The sequence below is a fragment of the Podarcis tiliguerta genome (genome assembly GCF_965153285.1).
Source record: "Podarcis tiliguerta genome assembly, chromosome: 10".
Lineage (NCBI taxonomy): Eukaryota > Metazoa > Chordata > Lepidosauria > Squamata > Lacertidae > Podarcis > Podarcis tiliguerta.
This window is the reverse complement of record NC_139543.1, coordinates 47309694-47324179: the sequence shown is the minus strand read 5'-3', so window position 1 is coordinate 47324179 and position 14486 is coordinate 47309694. Positions and strand designations below refer to the sequence as shown.

At 46.4% G+C, this 14486-nt stretch overlaps 1 protein-coding gene across 7 annotated transcripts; it reads right to left on the bottom strand.

Moving 5' to 3' along the window:
• Window positions 1–504: 504 nt before the first annotated feature.
• On the bottom strand, window positions 505–13135 carry FOXRED2 (FAD dependent oxidoreductase domain containing 2). 7 transcript variants are annotated; one of them, XM_083400748.1, is made up of 11 exons: window positions 12545–13135; window positions 11423–11726; window positions 10718–10830; window positions 9453–10224; window positions 8887–9138; window positions 7688–7954; window positions 7340–7506; window positions 6100–6265; window positions 4704–4945; window positions 4212–4382; window positions 505–3574 (listed from the first exon to the last, which is right to left on the bottom strand). In XM_083400748.1, the coding sequence occupies exons 4-11, from the start codon at window positions 9977–9979 to the stop codon at window positions 3312–3314; spliced, it is 2055 nt and encodes a 684-aa protein (XP_083256874.1). In that variant the 5' UTR covers window positions 9980–10224; window positions 10718–10830; window positions 11423–11726; window positions 12545–13135; the 3' UTR covers window positions 505–3311. The 7 variants fall into 7 exon arrangements, with proteins under 7 accessions (XP_083256874.1, XP_083256875.1, XP_083256871.1 ...); XM_083400749.1 differs by having other exon boundaries at window positions 11623–11726; XM_083400745.1 differs by lacking the exon at window positions 11423–11726.
• Between the last annotated feature and the right edge of the window lie 1351 nt (window positions 13136–14486).

Below are 14486 nucleotides of genomic sequence, written 5' to 3'. Positions count from 1 at the left end.
GTCCTGAAGGGGATAACTGTGCCCCTGTGTGGCCAGGTGCGCAGCTTGAGAGTCATTTTGGACTTGCAGCTGCCCATGGAGGCGCAGGTCAGTTCTGTGTCCAGGGCAGCTGTCTACCAGCTCCATCTGGTATGCAGGCTGAGACCCTACCTGCCTGTCTCGCCAGAGTGGTGCATGCTCTGGTTATCTCCTGCTTGGACTACTGCAATGTACTCTACATGGGGCTACCTTTGAAGGTGACCCGGAAAAACTACAACTAATCCAGAATGCAGAAGCGAGACTGATGACTGGGAGTGGCTGCCAAGACCATATGACACCAGTCCTGAAAGACCTACATTGGCTCCCAATATGTTTCCGAGCACAATTCAAAATCCTAAATGGCCTCAGCCCAGTATACCCGAAGGAGCATCTCCATCCCCATTGTTCTGCCCGGACACTGAGGTCCAATGCCAAGCTTTATGAATCACCCTCCCCATTCCATAGCTGAGCAAAGACAGACACTACTTTTGTTGGTGGGGTTGGAAAACACTTTTTTCCTTTTAAAGTTCATCACAATAATACAACCATACAAAACTTATATGCAATATACTACACCATTACAACAGCTGATCCATTTGATCATGACATATATCTTAAAATAAGTTAATAAAAATACTGTTCTGAAAAAATGAACATATAAAAAAGAAACTGCGACTTTCCCAGTCTACCACAGGACCACTAAGTTCTGTGCAAATAATCCGAATGTGACCTAGGCACTGACAGCAGAGTAATGGGTTGCTGAGCTACTCAGGTATTCTAACCTGGCAAACAGCAAGAGCATAGTCTCTGTGGAGTAGTAGCAGAGCCCATCCTCTCTGAAGAATGTCTTGCAAAATCACTGATTTTGGTAAACTCTGGCTTTGGCTGGTGAAGCAATACTTTTGCAATCTCCAGCCCTAACCCCTGACACATTGTATTAATTTGAGCCTTGGCCATGATGAATCTGTGTTCTGGGTTGAGACAGATATACTGATTACATTTAGGAAACAGCAGCAAAACCTGGAAGAAGAAGATTGAGGGTGGTATTCAACTAAGCCTTAGACCCATTACAATAGACCCACTGAAATGAATAAACATGACAGTGGAATAGACTACTTTGGAAGGCGATGGACTTCCATTGGACGTTTTGAAAAAGAGGTCAGATGGCCATCTGTCAGGAATTCTTTAGCTGTGATTGGGCCCAGTAGGTTGGACTAGATGACTTTGGGGGCCCCTTCCAACTCAACAATGATTTTAAGTCAATTAATTTCAATGAGTCTACTCTGAGTCAAGCTTAGTTGACTACCAATCTGAGTACCTTGTTAAGGATGATGAATGAAACGCTGAGAGGAATGGCGGTAGCTTGATAGTGGCACACTCTCAAGCGAGAAAGTTCTGCAGGTTTCTGGTGTGGCCTCAGGTTGAACTGAACAAAGGCGATCCCCTCTCTCGGTACTGCATCTGTCTTTCACCCCAAGACACACAGAGAAAAGGGTGACAGAAAAATGACCCCTTTCTAAAGCATTTTTTAAAAAAGAAAACCACCAGTTAAAGGCAACACATATGCTGTCAATAGGTTCTTTGGAGTAATTACAGGAATATAAGCGGAGAGGGAGAGAATAAGGCTGTATATACTGAGTCTGCACTATCTTTTAGATAAGGAATTCAAATCTCCCAGTATGACAGATTTGTATGATCATCACATGCACCAACTTAGCCAGAGGCCCCTAAGTGCAAAAGACCTAGAAAAGTATTAGACATAGTTTTTAGTGCTACATGTGCCAATGGGAGCTTGTTCCTCTACTCCTCTAATGCAGCCTGGAGAAGCATTTTGCCAGTGTTTATTTTCAGTTTTGCAGAATCCTGGCTCGTTATGAATGAACTAGATATCCTGGTTTAGAACAATTTATTGTCAGTTTCAAAACAAGCCAACTTCAAACCACAGGCCAAGAAGCCAGCTTCTTTATCCAGAGTTTGTTTTAAACCAGGATCTCTGGTTTTAAAGAGTCATTGAAGAGACAGAATAAAAAAAGTGATGCCTTTGGGCCCAGAGATTGTCTGCATGCAAAATATGTGCAGCCACTGTGTCGCGGGTCTTTCCCTTCCATGTGCCCTAACCCTGTAATTTCATCCTGCCAAGTTCTAAATTTGCAGCAGCGTTTTGGTTAGGCATAGGACCCCTTTTCATTTCAATTCTCCAGACCAAATGGTAGGCGAAAAATGAGGTTTAAGTATTTATAAATAAAGCAAGAGGGCTAAAGTGTATCCCTTGCAAAGAGCATCAGTTGCTGGGAAGGTGTCTCCCCAGGAAGCACAAGTGCCATGATTGTGGCAGGAAGAAGGCTATTCTGTCCATCTGCTAAAGAGCAAGGGAATATAGATAAGAGACGGACTCCTTCCAGTTTGGTCTGCTGGAAGTGTGTAGGGGTGGCAATAAAGTGCAGATAGTTTTCCTACCTACTCTTGCATTTTTGTAAAAAAATAGGATATTACAAATACAATCACAATAGAAAATAAAAATTCACCACAACTGAACTGAATTAAGGGAGCTTTCTAACTGGGTGTAGTGCAAACAGGAGAGAGATTTAGTTAAGAGTGCAGGAATTCTCCTTCCTTTCAAGGGCAAGCTGGCACACAAGAATGCCAGTTCTGCAGAACAAGCTGAGGACTGTGGCAGCAGTGCATTTTCTCAAACATGGAACAAAGGGATCCAGGTCTAGCTGCTCATTCTTAGCAGAGTCTTGAGACATCCCCCTTCTCTCCTGGATACAATAATATTTCCCTGCCTTACACATTAGCAGCATTCCTTTAGCCAATACTACCGAACTGATTGTAAAGTCATGCACATACAGAATCTGCAAGGATATGCAAGGACAAAACAACACATAGCATCCATAACCAATGACTTCTGCCGTGGACCACCACAAAACATGCAGTCAGGAATAATATTTCGTGGCAAGTCATCTGTGCCATCCCTTTTTCTCCCTTGCGACAAGCTAGAGACTGGCCCCTGCAGCAGAAACGCAACACCATCAGCAGGCTACAACAGTGAACAGGAGCAACAGGATGCCTCAGCATCACCCAGTTTCAGCCCTCACTTATCCTGTAAAGGACTCTGCTCTTCATAAATAACAACAGATCTACACAAGTCTTTGGCAAGTCATGGTCCCCCATAAAGGAATGGGCAGGAATCCAAGTCAAGTATACGCAGTGGAAGCTGGAGCCCCCGGAGAGGTCTATGTCATGGTACCGTGACCACAATCCTTGTGGTTTCTGATGCAGTCTAAGGAAGGCTAAAGTTCATCCTTGGTGCTTATGAGATGCTGCAGCTGGTGGTTTGGTATCATGTGATCTTCCAACAGAGGGTCATGTGACTGTGTACTGCCAGTATCCAGCTCATCTGGGGAGTCCACAGCAGTGTAGTCTTCAAGCAGTCCTGCTTCTACTCCATGACGACTAAGCCTCTCATTACCCATGAGCCCTTGCATTCTCATGTATCCCTGCTGGCAGAAGGGAGGCAATTTCTGACGCGTGAGGGCGAACAGGAAGCAGGATTCTAAACAAAAGGGGGAAATGTTCCACATTAACATCCTAATGAGTGTTACCATCCTTATGAACTTTTAAATTAAAAAATTCCAGCCTGAACCTACAAATCAAAGAGGTTGGTAATATGAATATTTTCCACCAACACTGATTAAATTTCTCTACAGTGGTACCTCAGGTTACATACGCTTCAGGTTACATATGCTTCAAGTTACAGACTCCGCTAACCCAGAAATAGTGCTCCAGGTTAAAAACTTTGCTTCAGATGAGAACAGAAATCGTGCTCCGGTGGCGTGGCGGCAGCAGGAGGCCCCATTAGCTAAAGTGGTGCTTCAGGTTAAGAACAGTTTCAGGTTAAGAACGGACCTCTGGAACGAATTAAGTACTTAACCTGAGATACCACTGTATTTAGCTTACAAGTTGGGGCAGGGGGAGTTTGGTGGTTACTTGTATGTAACTCACTTCCTAAGCAGAAAACACTAGAGGCTAAATGGCTTAGGGGAAGGAGCTGTATCTCAGTGCTAAGAGAAGACACAAGATTCAAACCCTGATATTTCCTTAGTTGTTAACTGGCTCCCCTCCACCATCTTCTTCTTTTTTTGTCTCGCCCCAATACACAGTAGTTTCCAGTCAACCAGTCCGCAGGTTACCTGCATAGAATCTGCGCAGGTCCGTTTCCAAGCAATTCTCCAAGAACCGTCTCAGCGGGAGGATGTGGGCATTTGGAGCGGTCCAGTCTGTCAGAAAGTCCTCCACAATGTGATGGATGGCGTCTGGGCGGGGCAAGGGCCAGTCTGGTGGGCAGAGCCTCATTTCACGCTCTGTTGGGAGAGTCATTGGGAGCGCCAAACATAAGCGTACATTCAGGATAAAGAATCGAGGGCAAGTAGGCAGGAATGGAGGAATGGAGAAAGTTAACAAAAGAGGAAGGAAGCAACGGAGGCATCACTTGAAAAGGCAGCAGGAAAGAACTGAAGGAGATGGGGCCGGGTGGGGTGGGGTGGGGTGGGCAGACATGGTGGGCCAGATGTTTCCCAAGCCTGACTCAAGGTTTCTAACATTCCCCCCTAAAATTGGTAGAGAGGCACAACAATGAAAAGCAGGAATGCTTGCAGGAAGAACTGAAAACCCACTTTGCTTACCAGTAGGGAGGCGTTTGTAGTAATAAATGACAGGATGCAGGAAATTGGACTGCCAAGCATGGCGGGCTTCACCCACAGCGCGGTTGTAATAGAAGACGTCCTTGTCAGCCCCAGAAAAATTCTTTCCATACTCCATCACAATGACAAAAAGCCCATTCTGAACTTTTTTCCCTGTGCGCCATTCCAGGTCTTGCAGGACCCCAACTGGATACTCCTCCAGGTACTCAAATTCTGTGGCATTCCTAGGCACAACCAGAACTTGGGCTCACTTAGCAGAACATGCAGATGCTGGTGGACTCAGAGGACTAGATAAGACTGCACTCTCCCACCCAGGAATACTGGCTTCACAGCTTGCTGGTGGTCCTAGACCTTGCTTTACTCCTAGCAATGGCTACTCGCCAATGACTACTATGCTCCACCTCAATGGCCAAAGGCTTAAGGCTTCTGGATCCCAGTTGATGGAAACCACAGGAGGTGAGAGCACTCTTGTGCTTGAATCTTCCTTATGCTTTCCCCCCAAGAATCTGGTTGGCCACTGGGGGAATAGGATGCTGGTCCAGACTGACCACTGGTCTGATCCAGGATGTTCTGCTTGTGTTCTTATTCTAGGATTGTCTAGAAGGCTGGTATTGTGTGCCCTCTGCTGGAAGAGATATCTGAATCATTTCATTCATGCCTTAGTGACCATGTGAGGCTGCCCATGCGAAAGGGTTGTAGCTCATTGGCAGAGCACATGAAATCTCAAGGTAAGGCAGTCAGGGCAGTCAGGACTGAGTAGACAAGACAGTCTGACTCAAGGCCACAGTATAAGATTGCTTGAAAAACTGCAGCTGCTACCATCCTATTTGTGTTGGGTAGGAGTTGGCACAGTCATATTACACCTGCTCTGAAACACCTACGGGGCCCAATTCCAGGTGCTGGCTTAGTCCTATGCTGTCTGGGTCCCTGGTACTGCAAGGACCTGCCTATTCCAAATAAACTACCCTGAAATGCCGGGATGGGAAACCCCTGGTTCTCCAGATGTTGCTGGATCACAGCTCCCATCTTCCACTGACTAAGCTGGCTGGGCTTGATGGGAGCTAGAGTTCAAGAACCTCTGGAAGGCATCAAATTGGCTGCTTCTGCGTTAACAACAGCCAAGGCAGGCCTGCTTCAGGTCCCATCCATCACACCCAGAGGTCAGACTGGCCCCCACAAGAAGGATGGGCCTTCTTGACTGCTGTGCCAGAGCTTTAGAACACTATCTCATGGGATGTGTGTTTGGCTCCCTCCCTCATGGATTCCTGGAATGTCTTGAGGCTGCAAAGCAAGGCATGGAAGAGGGAATGGAATTGTGCTGCTAGGATATATTTCTAGGAGCCACAGGAAGGAAACGAAGGGAGCGCTACTCACTCACTCTTTTAGCAGAATGACATCCGCTAGCACACTGAACATCTGATAGAGCCCAGATGCCTCATTCACTCGCTTGACAATGGCATTCGTCAGCTGCATAATGGGGTAGAGGGAGGATGGCCAGGGCACTCCGTGGTGACGGACTTCTAATAAGCGATGAACTACGCGAGCTGCGAAAGGTGGGTAGGGAAAGAGAGAGAGAGAGAGAGAGGGAGAGGGAGAGAGGGAGAGAGATATTACTTTAAAATGAACTTACAAGCTAAGGAGAAAGGAGGACATAAAATGCTGGTTACTCTTCATTCACTATTGTAAATGGTAACATAATTTTAACTGGAACCAGGGGTAGGGAGTCTGCCCCCCCCCCCCCCGATGACGTTGGACCACAACTCCCATCCTCACTGACCATAGGCCAACATTTGGAGGGCCAACAGTTTCTCAGCTGATATAAAGAGGTAAAGGCCTCTCATCTTGCAATGATCTTCATGCAATGTCCCCTACTTTTCCAGAGGCAGGTGAGAACTGTTAACAGTGGGACACGGATTGCTTTGGTGGGTGGTGGACTCTCATTTGCTGGAGATCTGTGAGCAGAGGTCACTTCTCAGGGATGCTGCAGTTGTAAGATTCCTGCACTGTGCAAGGGGTTGAATTAAAGGACTTCCAAGGTCCCTTCCAACTCTATAATTATATATATATAATTCTATATATATATATAACTCTATATTATATATTATATATATATATATATCTATATTATATATATATATATATATATATATATATATATATATATAATATAGAGTTATATATATAACTCTATATTATATATATATATATATATATATATATAAAATTTCCACAAACTCCACATAAAGTTGCAATACATAATGAATTTTCCCAGCTCTAAAATTCTATGGTCTTATGTTATTTCCCTTTACTTATAGTAGCATTTCTATTGTTAGTACACTTTGGAAACAACAACAATCTGCATCTGTACTGGTATTGTTTTTCAGGCATTTTCGTTGTTTTATTGCTTGTGTGTTTGCTGACCTGGCCTCCTTTGGGAGGAAGGGCGGAATGTTAATTTTCATAATAAAGACAATAACAAGTGTTGCGTTGTTCAATTCAGTTACCGAAACTAATAATAATAAAAAGAAGAGAAACACCCCATACCAGAGCAGCTTCAGTGCTGGGCTGGCTGGTTGACGTTGGCTTTCTCCACAACCCTCTCCTGTCTCCAAGCTCACCTGTGTATCGGAACCCGTGAATGAAGCCTCCAGCAGATTTCCTGAAGTCAACTGAGTGGCTTGCGGTTCCCAGAACAAAAAGGCCCCGGGTGGCTTTGGCTTCGTAGCTGGGCTTGATCAGAGGATACTTCTTCTTACTGCCCTTGCCTTGTATCAGCCCCACAGACCTGTTTGGGGGTGGGGAAAGGGCAAATGGAGAAAGTCGAGGCTGTGATAAGGTTATGGGTGTGTCTGAAAGGATCTCTGCCAAAGTCCAAACCAGAACTTTTCAGCCTGCCCCCTGCCCAACCCCCACGCCCCCTGATCTCATGCATCCTCCCTGTCACTTTGGGCCCAGGCCTATCTCACTTGTTGAATATGGAGAAGTCGAATTTCCAGCCGAGGCAGCCAATGGCGCGGTCGTAAGGTGCTCGAGTGGCAAAGTTGTCCAGCTCATCCTGAGGGAGGAGGATGGACTCTGCTTCGCTGCTGTTGCTGTTCTCCAGGTAGAAGCGGAGGGTGATGTGCAGCTTTCCTTTCTTATCCTTGACGAGAACCAAGTCTTCCAAGTCACCTTCCAGAAGCCCATCCAGGGACTTCAGCTGATACGTGTCCAGGAGGCCGTTGTTAATGGCTCTAAGGAAGGGAGCGTTTATTGGTTACATAAATTTAAAAATGGCTCCACGTTCAGAGAATTTCCAAGTGGAGTACAGTGGTACCTCGGGTTAAGGACTTAATTCGTTCCGGAGGTCCGTTCTTAACCTGAAACTGTTCTTAACCTGAAGCACCACTTTAGCTAATGGGGCCTCCCGCTGCTGCCGCGCCGCCGGAGCACGATTTCTGTTCTCATCCTGAAGCAAAGTTCTTAACCCGAGGTATTATCTCTGGGTTAGCGGAATCTGTAACCTGAAGCGTATGTAACCCGAGGTACCACTGTACAGATAATGGGAGCTGAGAATCCAAGAATCGTAGGGTCACAAGACAGATGGGATTTAGCGCTCTGCATGTCAACTGTGGAAATACCATTGCCAGCCGGCGTAGAGAACCTGGTATAAGGCACGCCTTCTATGTAGTCATGTTCTATATTGGTTTTAATAATGCTGTTTGACAGCATGTATTGTGTGTTCTTTTGAGAACACAATGGAAAGGCAGTTAAGAAATGTAAGAGAACAGTGACTTGTAAAAGACCAAGGATAAACAGTGAGGATAAATGCATAATTAATTTTACTCTTGTTTTTAAGCTTTTTTTTTGGGGGGGGGGTAGTCACTTTTAGTTCACATTTCAGAAAGTAGCCCATCTGTTCTAGACTACAACTCCCATCAACCTTAGCCAGCACTGTGCTGACTAGGGCTGAAGGGAACTGTAGTCCAGAACAGCTGGAGAGCACCAGGTTAGGAAAGGCTGGCTGGCTGGCTTTGGGAGAGTCCTGGGAGCCAGCTTTAAGGGGTCTAGCATGCTGGGCATTACCCACGCTGCTCTTAAATGGTGTTAAATGATGCTTTCCCCACAGCTTTTAGGGCACCCCTGGATGTTTAGTTGTCACTTCTCAGTGGCAAAAGGTTCTTACCTCAAATCTCCAACGTAATGAGTGGCCCAGGAAAGGCGAACACGAGAGCGGCCCACCATGTGCACGAAATTGGTGACGCCCAAAATGTTCTCCGCTGTCTCAAAGGCAGAGTTTCCTCGGCCCAAGATCAGTACAGATTGGCCAACGAAGTCTTCTGGATCGATGGACACAGACTCATAGCCTTCGACGTATTCTGAACCGGGGAAGTTCACTTTGTTAGGAACCCACGTTCCCGTAGCTACCAATAGGACACTGAAACATATAGAAAGGATTTCGATCAGGCTTGCTGAAGGCATAGCCAATCCAGAAGATCTGTTCCAATTTCCAAAGCTATCACAGGCTAGACAGCAGGGCTGGGGAAGCTGTGGCCCTCCATATGTCATTGGACTCCAATTCCCATCATTGCTGACACTGACCATGTCATCTGGGGCTGATGGGAGTTGGAGCCCAAGAAGATCTGGAGGGCTGTAGGTTCTCTAGGAAATTACACTTTCACAATCAGGCCCAATCAGAGCTGTGCCATGTGAACATTTCCCTCCTCTAAGTAGGTTTTCTTCATGACTCACCTGCATTTATAAAACTGAGCATTCTGGTCACTTAGGATGAAGAAATGGCCATTCCATGCCTTAATGTCCTTTTCCAGCATCACACGGGTGATGGATGTGTTGTAACGCACCTGGAGGTCCAGCGTGGAAGCAAAGTCCCCCAGGTAACGCACCATGGCATCAGCGTCTGGGAAAAAGTCCTTGGAGTAGTGTCGAAAGAGCAGCCGGCGGTTGTGGCTGAGTAGCGAGTTCCAATCATGGCGAAGGTTGAACTCACTGTTGGATTTACCAGTGTAACGCTTGTTGACGCTAATAAGCTTCCGGTGGCGTGGATACAGGGCAAAGAAGCTCCCGGGCGCATGGCTGCGTTCAAAGACCACATAGTCTCGGCCTGCATGTTGGAGGAAATATGCCATCTGCAAGCCCGCGGGGCCAGCCCCAATGACACAGTAGTCATGGTACAGGGCATCAGTAGCCTTGCAGGAGGCCAAACTGAAGGCAAAGATTAACAGAAGTTCTTGCACACACTTTGAAGGAGATGGCATCATACTAGTGGCCAACAGGGTGAAATCTGTTCAAGGCAATTCTAAGAGCTGAAAAGACTCAAGTTAAAATAAGTTCAATGAGAACTCCTAAGGGTGCTTAATTATTTGGAACTATATATCATAGGTTCAGCTTTGTGTCTTGTCTCCTCTCCCAAGGTGCTGCAGTCCAGACCACAAAGTGGGATATGCAAGTAGCAGTCACATCAGTATCTTCTGCTGAGGAACCATATTCCAGCCACAGACAGGAGCTGCAAGGGTAAGAAGATAGGCAAGTGTCCTATTTGAAAATCATTTCTGCTCCACGCCACTGCAAATCATACTGCCCTGAAAGCTCACACTTCCAAAGCAAAGTTTCACCCTTCTAGACCTGTTTTGTCAGGTCTTTGCTCACCAAATAGTTTTGTGCTGTGAGTGATTGAGCATGTGTTAGATATGCTATTGTTTGACTCCAACCCCCATTAGCTCCATCTTATATGGCCAATGCTCAGGGGTGATAGCAGTTGTAACTGTGGCAACACCTAGAGGGACACAGGTTTCCCATCCCTCTTCTATAGGGATGTATCTAGACAGGAGGGGATGGTGACAAAGCCTGAGAACCACCCACAAAAGGCCACTATACGTGTTACAAAATGAGCTTGCATACCGATACACCTCATATATGGTATCTTTTGTGACACATGAATGCTACACACATGGCCTATAGAGGCCTGCTATCTGGGCCTCTTTGGAATGTATTCTTACCATATCAATCAGCTTTATTCCCTGTCTGCATCCACTGTCATGTACAGCAGCCATTCCATCAGGCTGCAAGAGAGGGAGAGAAATGGGACCGCAGGGCCTCTCCCTGGACTAGGCTGAAAGATAAGCAGTTTTTGGCTCCTCTCCACATTTTTCCATTTCTGCTGTTCGCTACAAAATCTCTGTAACTACCAGTGAGTGCATTCCTCTTTTTAAGTGCTGCCCTTTGCCATTATGTCCCTAATTCCCATGACAAGGAGTTCTTTCTTTCTTTCTTTCATGTTGGTACTGCCAAATGTAGAGACAGAATGGTATGTTCTCGTCACCATGTGTATTTCACAAGCCCATAACTTCACTTGTTTTGGAATAATGCCACGCGTGACCCTGGATAAAATGACCATTTACTAAGTTATTGCAGTATATGGTTGGTCAACCAGTTATCTGTGGGAATAATTTTCAGCAGGATGATACACAGAGTGGCGAGATGAAAACGATGACAGTGTTCCTGCTACTTTAATGAGTTGTGTGGTCCAAACATGGGGAACTGTTTTCCCTCCAGATGTTGCTGAACTACATGTTGTTGGCCAAGTTTTGTTGTTGTTATGTTGTTGGCCAAGTTTTCCCTGCAGTTCAGCAACATCTGGTGGGCCAAAGGTTCCCCCACCCCGACGCAGATGTTGAAATTTCAACTTACGAAATTGTTCATACTTGCTTTACGTAACAGACAAGAAAACTCATCCTGATTCCATACGGGCTCAATTCCATCTACTCCGAGCAGCAGCAACTGCTGGATGGCATTGAACCGGAGATCTTCCATCCTACCACTGAGTGCTTCGTAAATCTGTATTTGTAATATAAATACCATTCTGAGTCTTGGAGGCTAACTTTTAAGAAGTGTGCGTGCGTACGAATGACAGTGCTTGAGCGGAAAGCAAAAAAGGGCCATTTTCAACGGAACTTATGTTTGGCTATTGCATTCATGTTGCAGATGCAGGAATGTTCATGCAACACCCTGGAACAGATATGAAGGAAGAAGGAAGGCAACAACATAATCCTTCTGCTGAAGAAGTGAGCACATCATCCCTGAGGAACAGGAACACCCCTTATCCTGCTTGTGGAGCTCACTGCACTGCTTATCCCCCCTCAGGGAGAAGAGAAGCGTGCTAGCCAAGGAGGATTGGATATACAGTGGTGCCTCGCAAGACGAAAAGAATCCGTTCCGTGAGTCTCTTCGTCTAGCGGTTTTTTCGTCTTGCGAAGCAAGCCCATTGACAGATTAGCGCTATTAGCGGTTTAGCGGCTATTAAAGGTTTAAGGGATTAGCGGATTAGCCGCTAAAAGGCTATTAGCAGCTTAGTGCCTTAGAAAAAGGGGGTGGGGAGCGAAAACCCCCCCCCCAGGAATCGCAAGACATTTTCGTCTTGCGAAGCAAGCCCATAGCAAATTCGTCCTGCGAAGCACCTCCAAAACGGAAAACCCTTTCGTCTAGCGGGTTTTCCGTCTCGCGAGGCATTCGTCTTGCGGGGGCACCACTGTAAGCCTAAATGCTAGGCCAATGGTTAAGGGACCTGCACATGTTACTGGGTTCCTGCTCCCCTCAGTCCTAGTCAGCACAGTCCATGGTCAGGGGCCTAAACCTGGTGGAGCTTATCAGCAGCGACATGAACCAACCTCATGGAAATGGGAGTGAAGCTTTTCCTCCCCCAGTAACCTGGCGCGCCTCCTAGAGGACGCCGAAGGGAATAGTGTGACCAGTGACCATTTCCCTCCGCCCAATGGGATGCGGGGCGAGGCTTAGCGGCGTGTCTGGTGCGTGACGTGCTGACGTACCTGGAGCGTCCGGCCGAAGGGAGGAGGCGATCAGGTAGGTCTCTGTCTCGTGCGGCTGCCCCGCAGCGGCGTGCGGCGGACGCTCGTCATAAGAGTGCGTGCTGCTCTAGTCCTCCGAGTAAGGGCTGGGCCTTAAAAGATCGCAGCGAAACGCTGTGCCAGAGCGGCGACCCTCCTTGTGCTCTGCTTCTCCTTACTCAGTCAAACCCGCTCGCTCGTGGCGCCCAATCCGGGCAGACGTGCCACGTGACTCGGGCGCCTCTCGAAGCGCGCGACAAAGCTTTCCGCACCGCCTTCATGGAGGCGCTGCTAGAGCGCTTTCCGGGTCACGTGCTGCGAGGACGAAGCCGAATGGCGTCGCTTTTAAAGGGGCAGACGCCAAAATACCAAATGCGCGCCCCTCCCGCCATAAAATAAAACCAAAACGACTAAAGAGGCCCGTGGCACCAAAGATACGAACATATGTTCCTTTTAGCCCTTAATATTAAGCTCACGGTGCAGTCGTGGCACCCTAAAAGACTGACACATGTATTCTGCTGCAAGAAATTTAATACATAATCTCTGGAGTGCTATACACCTACTTATAGTAGGGGCCTTTCTTCCAGGTATGTGTCTAGGATTCTAGCCTTTGGTATTTGGTCATTCACGTACTTTATAATTTAGTTCCTGGCAGTATCCTTTTAGAATCTAGAACTGACTTGTTTCTAGCGTTTAGGTGCTTTAGATTTTGCATCTATCCTCTCTCCCAGTATGCGAGGGTAGTCGTCAGAATTGACCTCAAAATTGTATTGCCAAATCATGGATTTAGGAAAAAAAGAAAACAATGTAAACCATGGGGCCAAAAAGCCATGAATTAAAACAGGTCCAGATGCAGACAGCCTGTTTGTGGCCGTTTCTTCTATGCAAAACTCCATGTCATGTCATTAATCTGATACAGCAGTCTGGTCCACAGCTACTCCTTCTCTGGCAATAAAATGCTACGCTGCTTCTTTCCATCTTGCTATGGCATTGCCATTGTTTTCATGTCTCAACTTCTTCACCATACCAACTCTTATGAGCTCATTCCCCAACCTCAGAGCTGAGAGCAATTCAGTGTCAGAAACATGCCCCAAACCCCATTCAAGCACCCAATCTGTATTTAGTATAGGTGACCGAGGCAGAATCTTATTTTCAGTTGTATCTCTAATATGGAGATAAAAATGTCAGTGTGAAAGCCCAAGGATAGAATTAAACCCCAGAAACCTGAGCAATTGGCTGCTGCCATTTTCATTCCTACTTTCCAAAGTTCAGGCCATTCTGTTGTGAGTTGTTGCTCTCAGTGCAATTTTGTGCATATTTAGTGTGGCTTACTACAAAGCATGCATGCACAGTGTTGCAGTCTTTGGGTCACTAGGCAGTAAACAAAAAACTTCCCTTGCTGCTAAAGCAGCAAATGCTGCACCCACCAGTGGTGCATTGCTTTAGTGCTGTGAATTGCTAAAAAGGCAGAGTAATTACATTTGAGTGGCAGGTGAAATGACTGGCTGTTTATTACTTGGGAAGCGTTTTGGGGATCCAAGATGCTAATCAGCTAGGATCTGCCGCAGCAGGTAGCTAACCTCTTGACAATAAAAGAACACCCAGTTCTTTCAAGGAAACCTTGGTCTTTACACGTTCACCTCTCTGCAGCAGCTGGAAAGAGATTATGTCCACGTGGGAGCTGTTGGAATATGATTAGAGAAAACCCTGCAGTACCCTCATCTAGCCAGGCCTGTTTGCCAAGGCCATTAATGAGCATCATAAAGAGGTTCAAGCAATCGCCCCCTTTGGCACTGCAGCACAAACATTCATTCATTTGACAGAGAGCTGGTTCTTGCACATGGCTTCAATTCAAGTCACACTTTAGGCTGTGGAAGATTACAAACGGTATCAATTAAATTACTAATGGTTATAACTTTTAATA